Consider the following 14,312-nt stretch of genomic DNA (forward strand, 5'->3'; position numbering starts at 1 on the left):
CATGCACATATGTCTATATGTTATTAGTAATAAAATATACATACATATGTACTTATGTATGTTTATATGCATGTCTATGTGTGTGTGTGTGTGTGTGTGTGTGTATCAGAACTGGCTTTGAATTCATGATCATCCTGCCTGATCCTCTGGAGTGCTGGAATTATAGACACATAGCCTCCACCCCATACTTCCAAAACAATCCTGAAGAAGAGCAAAGTCAGAGAACTTGCTCCTCCTGATTTTAAATCTTATTAAAAGCTATCATCATCCAAATGGTATTGTACTAGCATAAAGACTACCATAGGGCCCGCAGAGAAATACAAAGCACAGAAACAAATCCTTCCATAAATGGCCAAATCATATTGACTTGTATGCGTTAAGACCATCCATGGGGAAGGACAATTTTTTCAGTAAACAGTATCATGTAAACTAGATTCTCACTGCAAAAGAATGAAGTTGGCAGGGTTGAAAAAAATGGCATAGCGGTTAAGAGTACTTGCCATGTGCTGTTCCTGTGGAGGACCCACAAGTTCAGGGTCCTGCACCCATGTCAAGAGGCTTACATCTGTTTATAACTCCAGCCCCAGGGAATCAAAGCCCTCTTATTGCCTCCATGGGCATATGTACTCATGTGCACACACCCACATACACACACAAATAATATCGAAATAATTTTTTTTTTAAAAATTAAGCCAAGGGTATTGGCACATGCCCTTAATTTTAGCACTCAGGAGGCAAAGGTAGGCAGATCTTTGTCTTTGTTTGAGGTCATTCAGGTTTACTTAGTGAGTTCTAGGACAGCCAGGACTATGTAGAGAGACCCTGTCTCAAAAAAAAAAAAAAAAAAAAACAACAACAACACTGAAGTGGATCATAACCTATAAACAAAAATCAACTCAAAACGGATGAAAGACCTAAACAGAAAATAAAACCTATTATGACTTTTTTAAGAAAAAAACACAAGGCAAAAGCTCTTGACTTGGCAATGAATTCTTGGATATAGCATCAAAGACATAAATAGAAAGAATAAACACACTGTATGTCATTAAAATTTAAAATCTGTCTGCATCCAAATGTATTACCAACAGTAAGAGATCAAGTCACACAGAATAAAATTTGTTTTCAAATTATATGCCTAATAAAAAAATTAGTATCAGGAGCCAGGCATAGTAACTCATGACTCTAATTCCAGCACTTGGAGGCAGAGGCAGTCTGATTCTGTGAGTCCAGGGCCAGCCTGGTCTACATATGGCGTTCCAGACAAACCAGGGCTATACAGTAAGACTCTAACTCAAAAATTAAAAAAATCATAAAAGAATTAGTATCAAGGACAGGGGAGCTGGCCCAATCAGTAAACTGTTTGCCATACAAACAAGAAGAGCTGAGTGCAGTCTTCAGAAATGATGTGGAAAAGCAGGGCATAGCGGCACAAGTTTGTAACCTCAGTGCTGGAGGGGCAGAGGCACTGAATACAGGGGCACTGATGGGCCAGGCCAGCCTCATCAGCGAACCCAGACCAATAAGAGACCTTGTCTCAAAAACACAATGTGGGTAACACCTGAGAAAGGTCAGCTATGGTTGACCTCCATCATGCATGTGCATAAACATCAGAACATATAAGTGCAGTCACAGCCACAGGAACACACACATGTACACACAAAGAATTAACAGAGCGGATATAGAAACAATACGAAAAATCACTAACATTCATTCAGCACAAAAATACAAACAGTACAAGCGTAAAGGACTTGAATGGGCATTTCTCCAAGAAGTTCCACATGGTCAGGAATTACAGGAAAAGGTTTGTCTTCTCTAACCACTGGGGACTTGTACATCAAAGCCACAGTGATGCAGATATCTTTTCATGCCTGGCAGGATGGCCACAAATAAAAATAAATAAATAAGCTGCAAGCATCTAGGAGGATGAAGAAATCAGAAGCCTTTTGGATGTACGGACTGTTGCTGGGACGCTAAAGTGATGCAGCTTGTCTGTTACAATATTTTGGTGGTTTCTTTGAGAAAAAAAAAAAGCATAGACTCCATATGTGATCAATATTCTAGCTTCTACATATATACTCACATTCACTGAAAGCAGAGATTTGATCAGATATTTATATGCCCATCCTCATTCAGGCTTCTCCAACAACAGATGAATGGATAAAAAGGCAGTATAATCACATGATGAAACATAATTTGCTTTGATATAGTAAATATTGGGGATTGTTTCTATTGCTGTGAAGAGACCCCATGACCACAGCAACTCTTACAAAAAAAAACCCATTTAATTGGGGGGGGGGCTTACATTTTCAGAGATTTAGTGCACTGTTTTCATGGTGGGACTTGGTGACATGGAGGCAGACACGGTGCTGGAGAAGGAGCAGAGGGTCCTACCATCTTGACTTGCAGGAAACAGGAAGTGGCCTGACACTGGGCATAGCTTGAGCAAAGGAGACTTCCAAGCCAGCCCCCACAGTGACACACTTATTCCAATAAGGCCACTCGCCCTAATGCTGCCACTCCATAAGAGCTTACAGGGACCAATCACATTCAAACTATAGGGTGGAGAGAAGGGCCAGCAGTTAAGAGCACTTGCTGCTCTTGCAGAGGACCTGAGTTCGGTTTCAGCATCCACATAGCAGCTCACAACTATCTATAACTTCAGTTACAGGGAATCTAACACCCTTTTCTGACCTCCGAGGGCACCAGACACATGTACTGTACACATACACACATCTAGGGAAAACATCCATGTAACAGGCTTTCTTGGACTGTCAGCCCCCAAGCCATGACACAGAGACGTGTTATTAGTTATGAATGTTTGGCCTTAGTTTAGTCTTGTCCCACTAGCTCCTATAATTTATTTTAATCTGTTTCTCTTCGTCTATGTTTTGCCTCAGGACTCTTCCTTTCTTTCATCCTGTATTCCTACTTTCCTGCTTCCTCCATGTCTGGCTGTCTGGTGGCTGCCTGGTTGGTTGGCTCCTTCTCTTACTCCCTCATTCTCTCTTCTGAAGCCCAGATTCCTCCTCCTACTTATCCTCTCTGCCCACCAAGCCCCACTTATCCCTCTACTGCCTAGCTATTGGCCTTTTCAGCTTTTTATTAGACCAATCAGGTGCCTTGGGCAGGCAAGGTGAAACAAATCTAACACATCTTTAAATAGTTAAACAATTATTCTTCAACACAAATGTAACACATCCTTACTTAAACAAATTGTCTATTCTACACATAAAATAAAATAAATAAAATTACAACAAAAATAAATTAAGGAATCATTGACAAGTACAAAATTGGTGAGGCCTGAAGATACTATGCTAAGTGAAATAAACCAGTCACAAAATAACTGACTTCTACAATGTGTTTATGGTAGTCACATATGGAGACAGAAAGTAGGATGCTGGCCATGTAAGGAATGAGGAAGAGGAGGACAAGTTATTGTGAGTGGTACCAAACTCCACTTCTGGATAAAGGAGAACTGGATATGAATAGTATTAATGCTGCCATGTGAATGCACTGAAAACTACTGAAATGTGCACTTTAATGGTTAATATGGCAAACTTTATGTTTAACAACAAGAAAAAAACATAGGTGCCAGGGATATAGCTCAGTCTATGAAGTTCTTGCTATGTATGTATGAGGACCTGAATTCAGATCCCCAGCACCCAGGTAAAAAGCTAAGCATGGTAGCTAATGCCTACAATTCCAGTACTCAGAGGTAGAGAAAGAGCATCCCTGGAGCCCACTGGCCAGCTGGTCTAGCCAAATTGGCAAGCTTCCGGTTCAATGAGAGACCCTGTCTCTAAAAAGGAAGTAGAGAGCAATTGAGGCAGACACTGAGCATCACCTCTGACCTCCACCTGTACCCTCAGACATTTGAACACACATGAACACAGACGTACACACCTAAATGAGTATGTAGACACTATGTGTGTGAATGCATGTATGTGGTAAAGGATCCGGTGTGGGATGGATGCTCAGCCATCAGTCACCTTCCAGGCCCCTCAGAGGCAGAACCAACCAGCTCATCCCTTATACACCAAGCATTTTTCTTGACCTAAGCTTCCCTTTCTTTCACTTTCAGATGAGATCAGGAACGTAGAGGAGGAGGAAAGCGAGTTCTTTGAAGGTCTGTCAAGTCAGCAGATCTTCCTCTGGCTGCAAGGACTGTTTCTCTTCTCTTTGGTGTGGACGGTGGCAGGTACCATCAATGCTGAGAGCAGAAAGAAGTTTGATGTGTTTTTCCGCAACCTGATCATGGGCATAGATGATCGTTATCCAAGGCCCAAAAGTGTGAAACTCACCAAAAACAACATCTTTCCAGAAAGAGGTACTTACATCCTGTTATATGAGTTTAAAGCATGTGACCCAAACGCGACTTAATGTGTGGGCCATGTAAGCGTTTATCAAAAGCTAAGGAGTAAGGGAGTGAGCTTCTGCACAGCTGACACACATAAGACAGGAGTGGTCCTAAAACACAACCTTATGGGACATTTAATTACTTTTTAAAACCACAATGACAGTTTATTTTGGAAGGTGTTTGGGATGCCGTTGTTTTATTTTTGTAAAAATTATCCATCATTTAACCACCCAGTAAAAGTAAGAAGCACCTCCATTTTGGTTTTTCTGTTTTCTAGCCCCGGTCCACAAATTCACATGCTTCTTGTTTAGCACCCTCGTCATTAGTACTTCTTTTAAGTTTGTGTTATGATGTACTATATTGAAGGATTTACAAGGTTTGCTTTCTTGTCTTCAAAATAGCTACAAATATTCTTTGACATAAATATTTACTAAAAGAGTGGTAATTACTTAATAGTGACTTGATTTGGGGTTAGTGAGATGGCTCAGAGGATAAAGTCCTATGTTTTTTATTTTAAATTCTACATGTTCACTTCTTATAGACAGGAAAGCAGTTGTCTTTGTACCTGAAGCCTTGACGTATTACCAATGAGTTCCAGAAGAATTTCCATGTCATCCTTCTACCATGTCATATGACTTCATTTCTTCCTGCCTGATGTTTTGTCTCTTTATCTCATTCCATTATTTAGAATTTCTAGGATGATTTTGAATAGAAATGATGAAGGAGAATCTTAGAATCCTAAAAGGAAAAGCTCCTCAACCTAGGAAGAAGATATCTAGTCTTTGTTTTAAGTACTGTTACATGAGGGCCTGCCCTTTCTGTCCCACCCAGTTCCCCACAGCTGTTTAGCCCCAAAGAAAATCACACAGAGATCTCTATAAGTTATAAAGCTGATTGGACCATTAGCTCAGGCTATTTATTAGTTCTTGTAGCTTATATTAACCCATTATTCTGATCTATTTTTGTCATATGGCTTGGTACTTTTTTCAGCTAGCAGATCACATCCTGCTTCCTCAGTGATCTGCCCAGGACTGGGCAAGAAAGTACGATGGCATCTGTGTTTTGGTTGGGTGTATTCCAGCTATTCCTAATTTGCTGAGATGTTTTATCATGAGTGGGTACCTGTTACTTTTCTGCTGCCGTAATGACACATCACAACCAAAAGCAACTTGGGAGGAAAGGATTTATTTGGTTTACATATCCTGAATCACAGTTGTCTTGGTTAGAGTTTACTATGGCTGTGAAGAGACACCATGACCATGGAAACTCTTATAAAGAAAACATTTAATTGAGGAAGGCTCGCTTACAGTTTCAGAGGTTCAGTCCATGATGATCAAGAAGGGGAGCTGCTTACTAGGACTGAAACATGGTTCCCTTGTTGAATTACATCTTCACCAGCTTTTTATTTTCCTTTACTGCCTAAGCTTGGGTGTCCTTGAACTTGATCTTTAGACCTGGCTGGCCTCAAACTCAGATATCTGCCAGTCTCTGCCTTTTCAGTGCTAAGCTTAAAGGCATGCATCACTACACCTGGCTCTAAACTTTTCTTTAATTGCTTTCTACAAGTTGAAAATTTGTGGGGTGGGATCTTACCCTGAGGTCACCACTTGCTTTATTCCATTTCTTAATTTTTTTTTATCTTCTTGAATATAGGCTTTCTCTCCATTCCACTTCCTGGTGCTCTTTTTCTCCTCAAAAGGTACTTTTGTAATTTACACTGCTCAGCTTGCTACTTTTCATTATAGATCTTCATTAGAGTTACCACTAATAACTACATGACAGAGTCTATAATAGGCTGTTTGAGATTTCTTCTGCCAATGAAATTAATCCAAAATTCTTCACTTGAGCCTCAAGCGGACTCTTCGGCCAAGGACAAAAGGCAACCATTCTCTTCATCAAAGTATCACAAGAACAATCTCTAGGCAACGCACTAAAATTCTTCTCTGAGATTTCTTTATTGAACCCCCCAACAATTCAGATAGCTCTTAGCACCTCTGTCTTCCATGATCCTGCTACTATGGCCCATTAAGGAGTGCTCAAAACATTCTACTGCTTTCATAACCCAAGTACCAAAGCCCAAATTCCTCCAAACAAGTACATGGTCCAGCCTATCACAGCAGTACTCCATCCCCAGTACCAACTTCTCTCTTAGGGTTTTCTATTACTGTGAAGAAGCACCATGACTACAACAACTCATATAAAGAAAACATTTACTTGAGGGTGGCTCACTCACAGTTTCAGAGGTTCAGTTCATTTTGATCATGGCAGGGAGCATAGAAGCATGCAGGCAGATGTGGTGCTGGAGCCGAGAGTGCTACTTCGTGCAGACAACAGGAAGTTGACTGGCTGGCATACTAAGGGAATCTTCTGAAAGTGACCTCAAAGCCCGCCCCCACAGTGACAGGCTTCCTCCAACAAGGCCACACCTCCTAATAATGCCACTCCCTTTGGGAGTCATTTTCTTTCAAACCACAACAGTCCACTGAGGGAATCCAAGGCAGGAGGCAACTCAAGCAGGGAAGGAACCTGGAGGCAGGAGATGATGTAGGAGCCATGAAGGATGCTGCTTAATGGCTTGATTCTTATGGCTTGCTCAGTCTGCTTTTTTATATAATCCAGGACCACCAGCCCAGGGGTGGCATCAACCACAGTGGGCTGGTTCTCTCCCATCAATCATTAATTAAGAAAAAGCCCTACAACTGGATCTTATGGAAGTGTTTTCTCAGTTGAGGCTCCCTCTTCTGACTACTCTACCTGGTGTCAAGTTGACATGAACCAGTCAGCACAACTGATGCCTTATCAGCTTGAGACAGAAACACACCACTGTTAAGCCATAACCTTTCATTTCTTGATTATCCCCAAGATCACATGTGAGTGTCAACATTATAATATAAGACATTTTACATACTTAAAATGTCCCACAGTCTTGCAAATTCAAATTCTTTAAAATTCAGTCTCTTGCCGGGCGGTGGTGGTGCACGCCTTTAATCCCAGCACTCGGGAGGCAGAGGCAGGCGGATCTCTGTGAGTTCGAGGCCAGCCTGGTCTAGAAGAGCTAGTTCCAAAACAGGAACCAAAAAGCTACGGAGAAACCCTGTCTTGAAAATCCAAAAAAAAAAAAAAAAAAAAAAAAATCAGTCTCTTTAAAAATCCAAAGCCACTTTTAAAATCCAAAGTCTCAGTAAAATTCCAAAATATCTTCAAAAGTTCAAAGTCTTTCAACTGTGAACCCCAGTAAAAATCAAAAATATTAAATGCTTTATTGCATAAGGAATAACCAGGGCACCAATCTAAACAAACAAACAAACAAAAAAAAACCAAATTCCAACAGTGTAAATAACACAACACCCAATGTCTGTGAATGTGAGTACACAATGTTTTGGACTCCTCCGAAGGCACTTTCCTGCCTCTACTCTCTGTAGTACACACAGCTTGGGCCTCTCTACTCCATGGCTGCTCCTATTCTTGGAGGCCTTCCCATGATACTGCCATTTCCAAAATTCTGGCGGCTGTAACTACAGCTAGGCTGCACTTTCACCAGTAGCCTCTTCTAGGCCCTCTTCATGGTGCCAAACCTCAAATGCTCTCCAATGACCCCTTCATGTAAAAATGAATACCACCTGGAAGTCTCTTACACATTAACAAATTTGGCTGCCAGCTCAAGGTAAAACCTAGGCAACCTCTAGAATACAGCTTCTATGCACTGACCCTGAACAAACACTTCCCAGAAGATTTCACCTCAGTGGTGCTGGTCTCTTCCTAGAAATCATTTCTAATTCCTCAGCTCCAGCTAACCAGAATCAATTGTCCCAACAGAGCAAAGGTTTCACTTCATGGTGCTGGTCTCTTGTTACTCACAACTGATTCCACAGCCCAGCTAAACATGTACCACAGATTCCTTATTTAAAATAACAATGGCCCTGAGACAGTTTCTAAACTTCCCCTTGAACTTCCCCAGGCTTCCATCATCTTCAACATCATCATTCTTATTGTCTAAGCTCCTACAGAACAGCCCACTGAGCTCTCAATACTCAATGGATTCTCTAGCCCACAGTTCCAAGGTCTTTCCACAATCCTCCCCAAAATAACATGCTTAGGTCTGTCATAGCAAAACCCAACTCTCCTGGTACCAATTTGTCTCAGGTACTTTTCTACTGCTGTGATGAAGCATCATGATCAAAAGCCATTTGAAGAGTAAAGAGTTTATTTCACTCACAGTTCCATATAACAGTTCTTCATCAAAAGCATTTGGGGCAGGAACTCAAGCGGGGCAGGAACTGGAGGCAGGAGCTGATGCACAGCCCATGGAGCAGTGCTGTTTGCTAGCATGCTCCTTCTGGCTTGCTCAATCTCACTTTCTAATAGAGCCCAGGACCACGAGCTCAGGGACAGCCCCACCCACAATGATCCTGGCTCTCTCACATCAACCACTATTAAGAAAATGCCCCATGGGCTTGTCTACAGCCCAATACTATGGAGGCATTTTCTCAGTTGGGGTTGCCGCCTCTCAGAAGACTCTAGTTTGTGTTGGATTTATCAAATTCTATGAAAAGCATATGGCACATGATTTTTCTTTTTTCGCATGTTAATAACGTGAATTACAGTCAACTTACAAATGTTGAGCCAGCTTTACATACTTAGAGTCAGTACCACTTGGGCAATTTGCTGATTTTGTCAGGGACTATGTATGTGGATGAGAAATAGTTATCCTTTGTAAGATCTTTGGCTTTAGCATTTGGGTGATGTTGACCTTACAGGAAGAGGTGTGTTTCTTAGAAGAGATGATGGACATTTGATATCATTTCTGAAGTCTTTGGTATAGATCACCAATAAACCCATGCTACCCTTCTGCTGTGTTGTTTTTTGTTTGGTTGGTTTTGAAGGCATTGACTGTGGATTCAGGGTTTTTTTTTATTAATGAATAAGGACATATACAAATTATCTATTTCTTTTTATGTTAATTTTGATAGATTATCTCTCAAGGAATTAAGCCTATTTTATTTAAAGTATCAAATTTATGTGATAACCTTGCATGCATCCCTTCACTATCTTTTCAATCTCCATGGAATTAGCAGCAATGACCTCTCTTTTACTCCTGATATGAACAAACTGTCTTTTTCCTTTGTTCTTGATAAAATTGGTCTGAGAGTGTATCAGTTTTATTAACCTTCTCAAAGATTAACTGTTTTTGATCTTGACCATTCTTACAGGTGTAAGATGGGCTCTCAGAGTTGTTTTGATTTGCATTTCTCTGATGACTAAGGATATTGAACATTTCCTTAAGTGTCTTTCAGCCATTTTAGATTCCTCTGTTTAGTTCTCTATCCATTTTTTTTTATTGGATTATGTGTTCTTTTGGTGACTAATTTCTTGAGTTCTTTGTATATTTTGGAGATCGGACCTCTGTCTGGTGTGGGGTTAGTAAAGATCTTTTCCCTGAGCTGGGCGGTGGTGGCACATGCCTTTAATCCCAGCACTCGAGAGGCAGAGGCAGGCGGATCTCTGTGAGTTCGAGGCCAGCCTGGTCTAGAAGAGCTAGTTCCAGGACAGGAACCAAAAGCTATGGAGAAACCCTGTCTCGAAAATCCAAAAAAAAAAAAAAAAAAAAAAAAAAAGATCTTTTCCCTGATGACAACTTATGCTGGAGAGGATGTGGGGTAAAGGGAACACTTCTGCATTGCTGATGAGAATGCAAGCTGGTACAGCCCCTTTGGATGTCAGTGTGGTGATTTCTCAGAAAACTAGGAAACAACCTTCCTCAAGACCCAGTAATACCATTTTTGGATATATATCCAAAGGATGCTCAATCGTGCCACAAGGACATGTGCTCAAGTATGTTCATAGCAGCATTGTTTGTCATAGTCAGAACCTGGAAACAACCTAAATGTCCCTCAAACGAAGAATGGATAAGAAAAATGTGGTACATTTACACAATGGAGTACTACACAGCAGAAAAAAATAACGACAGCTTGAATTTTGCAGGCAAATGGATGGAGTTAGAAAACATTATTTTGAGTGAGGTAACCCAGACACAGAAAGACAATTATCACATGTACTCATTCATAGGTGGTTTTTAAACATAAAGTAAAGAAAGCCAGCCTACAAACCACAATCCCAGAGAACTTAGACAACGATGCGGATACTAAGAGAGACTTACATAGATATAATCTACATAGGAAGTAGAAAGTAAAAAGAGACAAGATTTCCTGAGTAAATTGGGAGCATGGGGACCTTGGGGGAAGGTTGAAGGGAGAGAGAGGTAGGGAGGGGAGTAGAGAAAAATATAGAGCTCAATAAAAATCAGTTTAAAAAGAAAAAAAAGATTAACTGTTGACTGAGGTCTCTGTCCCACCCAGTCCTGCAGTTCAAGTAGCGCAAAGCAGTTACATCTTGTTTCCTCTGCGTCTGGATGACAACTGCAGACTGAAACTTCCCTCTTCCCAGAATTCTCATTGCTCTGCCTATACATCCTGCCTGGCTACTGGCCAATCAGCGTTTATATAAAATACAAGTGACAGGATATGGACCATTGTCCCGCAGCAATTAACTGCTTTGGGTTTTGTGGATTTTTCTCAAGTAATTTTCTGTTACCAATTTTATTGTTTTCTGCTATGATTTCATTATTTATCTTGGATTAAGTTTGCCCTTATTTTTCTAGTTTTCTAAAATGTGTTTCCATTGATGATTTTTAGATATTTCTCTTTTTGCTAAAAATCTCATGGATTGCTTCCACCACATCCCATAGGTATTGAACCATATTTCAATTTGTATTTAGGTCATAATATTTTTAAATTTCTTTTGATACTTTTTTCCTCGTGTGTATGCAGTATGTGTCTGTGTGTATGCATGAGCACATGTCTATGGATACCTGGGCATATGTGTGTATGGAGATACACAGTTGATGTTGGTTATCTTTGGTTACTCTCCACCTTATCTATGGGGGCAGAGTCTCTCACTTGAACATAGAGCTTGTAAGTATAGCTAGTCTGTCTAGCCAGCTTGCTGTGGGAATCCCACCTCCACCTTCTGAGTGCTGAACTTACAGGTAGCCCACCAAGCCCAACCTGGCATTACATGGGATCCGAACTCTGATCTCCATCATTGCTGGCTAGGCAGCAGCAGAGTTTTAACCTCTGAGCCCTGAGTCATCTCCTTAGCCCTTGGAACTTTGTTGATCCGTGTGTCAATTTCATCTAATCTTGAAGGACTTCAAGATTTTGTAGCTATCTTTCTCTTACTGATTTCTGTTCTAATTCTACTGTGTTCCAGGAATGTATAGTGAATGATTTCTATTATTTTAAATGTGTTAAATGTCTTATAGCCAAGAATGTGGCCTGTCTTGGTGAACATTCCATGCAAGTTTGAGAAGAATGCATCGTCTGCTGTTTTCAGATAAAGTGATGCATAAGTATCATGTGCATTCAGTTGGTTGATGATGGCCGTGTTCATTTTAACTACCTCTGACTCATTTTCTCGCTGTTAATGACTGATAGAGGCTCTCAAATGGTTCCAATTATAATATGGACGTGCCCATTTCTTCTTAGCACTATCCACTTTTCCCTGTGTGTTTTGTCATTCTATTCATATTTGAAATGTGCAAACAGAATGTAATTGAATTTTCTTCTCTCTTTAGTGGAAGTGAGGCTGAATTTTATAGATAGTGGTAGTTTGTTGTTCATGTGTTCTCTATTTAATGTTCTATTGTAGGTTGTGTTTTGTTTTTGTTTTGACAGACTATGTCTAGACATAGGTCTCCTTTTATTCATTCTGCCTGGAATGTGATGCTTCTGTTTAGTCAGCGAGGGAAGCCGTATTTTCTGGCTTCTGTATCTATTATATCACATTTCCTTGGTTTTTGTTTTGTCCTTTTGTGGTGGGTTTTCATTTTAATATCAGTCACCCACAACTTCAATTAGCCTCCTGTCCACCTTGAATAATATTAATCAAATCTTTGCATATTTTGCTTCCTGCCATTATTTTACATAACGATTAAAAGCAGAGCCCAGAATGAAACAGCCAAGGCTGGGATTCTGGCTCCCACACTTACTAGTTGGCATACTTGAAGCAAATTCCTTAGCCTCTCTCCGTTTCCACAGTCTAAAATATGTACAACAATAATAGAGCATATCTGTGGTGTTCCTGGAAGAATTAAAGGAGTAATTGCATATTAAATACTTAAGATACTTTATAGTATAGTGATGCTATATAGTATAAAAATAGCATAATTGTGTTATAGTTTTATATAGGTATCATATAATAGTCTGAACCAAGTGTTATCGATTGCTGAGCATCCCTGTCACCCTTGTCATTGTTCCTGGTAGACTGGACATCTCACTTGTGATCGCACCCTTCCATCTCGTCTCAGCTTATTTTCTCCTTCTGATTTTCTGTTCCTGTTTTGTTTTTGTTTTTCTAACTGATGCCTTTTGCAGCTTGCTAAGGATGCTAAGCCATTTCCTGAAGCTAGGTCACATCCTGAACACATTTCAGGGATGCACCCCTCAGGTTGGCCTCCACTTTTTATTTATACTGCATTTCCATGTATTATTTTCTGCTTTCCTCTGCCCTCAAGGTGAGTCTGTTTATTCTCTGTGTCTGCAGACATAGTTCACAAGTTGCCTTTGACTCCACTCTTGGTCCACTCTACAACAACATCTTCCCTTCCTCTTTGCATCAAGAGGGCCAGTGACATAAAGAGTTGCCACTCTTTTCCCAGGTAACTTCTTCTAGAATGTCATGAGCACTCTGATGACCTCATCTCCTCTTTCTTTGTCCCTGTCAACTGTGTAACACCCAGGAAACCAGAATTGCTAGCACACACTGTCAACTGGCTTCTTCACATACTCCATGGTTGTAAGCCACCCAGTAGCTTTGATTCAGAAAGGGCTTTAGTGGGCTGGGGATATGATTCAGTGCCTCAAGTATTTGCCACACAAGCAAATGAAGATTGGATCCCCAGAACCCACATAAAATTCCCAGTATATGTGGCAGGTCATCTAGAGTTCCAGCCTCAGAAGGTGGAAACAGCAAATCCCCAGAGCAAGCTGGTTAGTTAGACTAGTCATATTGAAAATATCTAGGCTTGATTGAGAGAGCTTTCTTTGAAACCAATAAGAAGGAATCTATCATGATTTCCAACAGCAACTTTGGGCCACAAGCACACAGGTACCTATATAGACACACTCACACATGTGAACACACATATACATACATACCACACACACATATACATAAAAGAAATATGCAATAAAAAGCTGTTGGCAAAACTAAAATGACCCACCTCAAGTAACCACTGCAAACAAATGTTTAGAAAATTACTTTTGTCCCCATGATAACTACTCTCTTCCTGATAGTTTTCAAACTTATCATTGATTTTAATTATGATCTGAATAAATAATATTCATAGGATATCTTTAAAATGAATCCAAGGGACTGTATGCTCTAGATTAAAGAACAGTCGATTGGCCGGGATCCAGTGACAACATATGATCAACTAATGCCATCTGTTAGAAGCAGCCTTTTCTGTTTGTTTCGTCTGTGCATAAGGATTCTGTGGCTCCGTCCTTTGGAGGCCACCTCTCTGAATCTACAGTGCCATTTGCTATGACCCTCCACATCCCCCTTTCTCACTGTGCCCCATGATCCTCTTGTCCTCTCAACTATGGGAAAATGGTGGAATGAAGGGGGAGGAAGGGGATGGTTCCACCATCCTTCTGGAACAGTAGCTGACAAGCAGGAGAACAGCCGCCTAATTTTCAGTACATTTTTAAGCAGTCATGGGGAAGATACCAGGCTTCCTTTCCTTTCTTCCTGAGCTCACTTGATTCCTCTCTGTGCTAGCCAGTTTCCCATTACAGATATTACAGACGCCTGAGATGCTCAACTTTAGAAGAAGGCTCGCAGCTTTGGCTACCTCAGCCCAGAGTCATTTAGTGTGCAGCCTGAGATGAGGCAG

General features: G+C 40.6%; 1 protein-coding gene across 1 annotated transcript in view; it reads left to right on the top strand.

Annotated features, from left to right (window-relative positions):
* Positions 1-14,312, top strand: part of Dnah3 (dynein axonemal heavy chain 3) — a 168,277-nt gene that overhangs the window by 88,243 nt on the left and 65,722 nt on the right. The window contains exon 40 of the mRNA XM_057777629.1: positions 4,082-4,327. Within this exon, the coding sequence (XP_057633612.1) occupies positions 4,082-4,327 (246 nt within the window). The remainder of the gene's footprint in view (positions 1-4,081; positions 4,328-14,312) is intronic.

The sequence above is a fragment of the Chionomys nivalis genome, chromosome 8 (genome assembly GCF_950005125.1).
Source record: "Chionomys nivalis chromosome 8, mChiNiv1.1, whole genome shotgun sequence".
NCBI classification, from domain to species: domain Eukaryota; kingdom Metazoa; phylum Chordata; class Mammalia; order Rodentia; family Cricetidae; genus Chionomys; species Chionomys nivalis.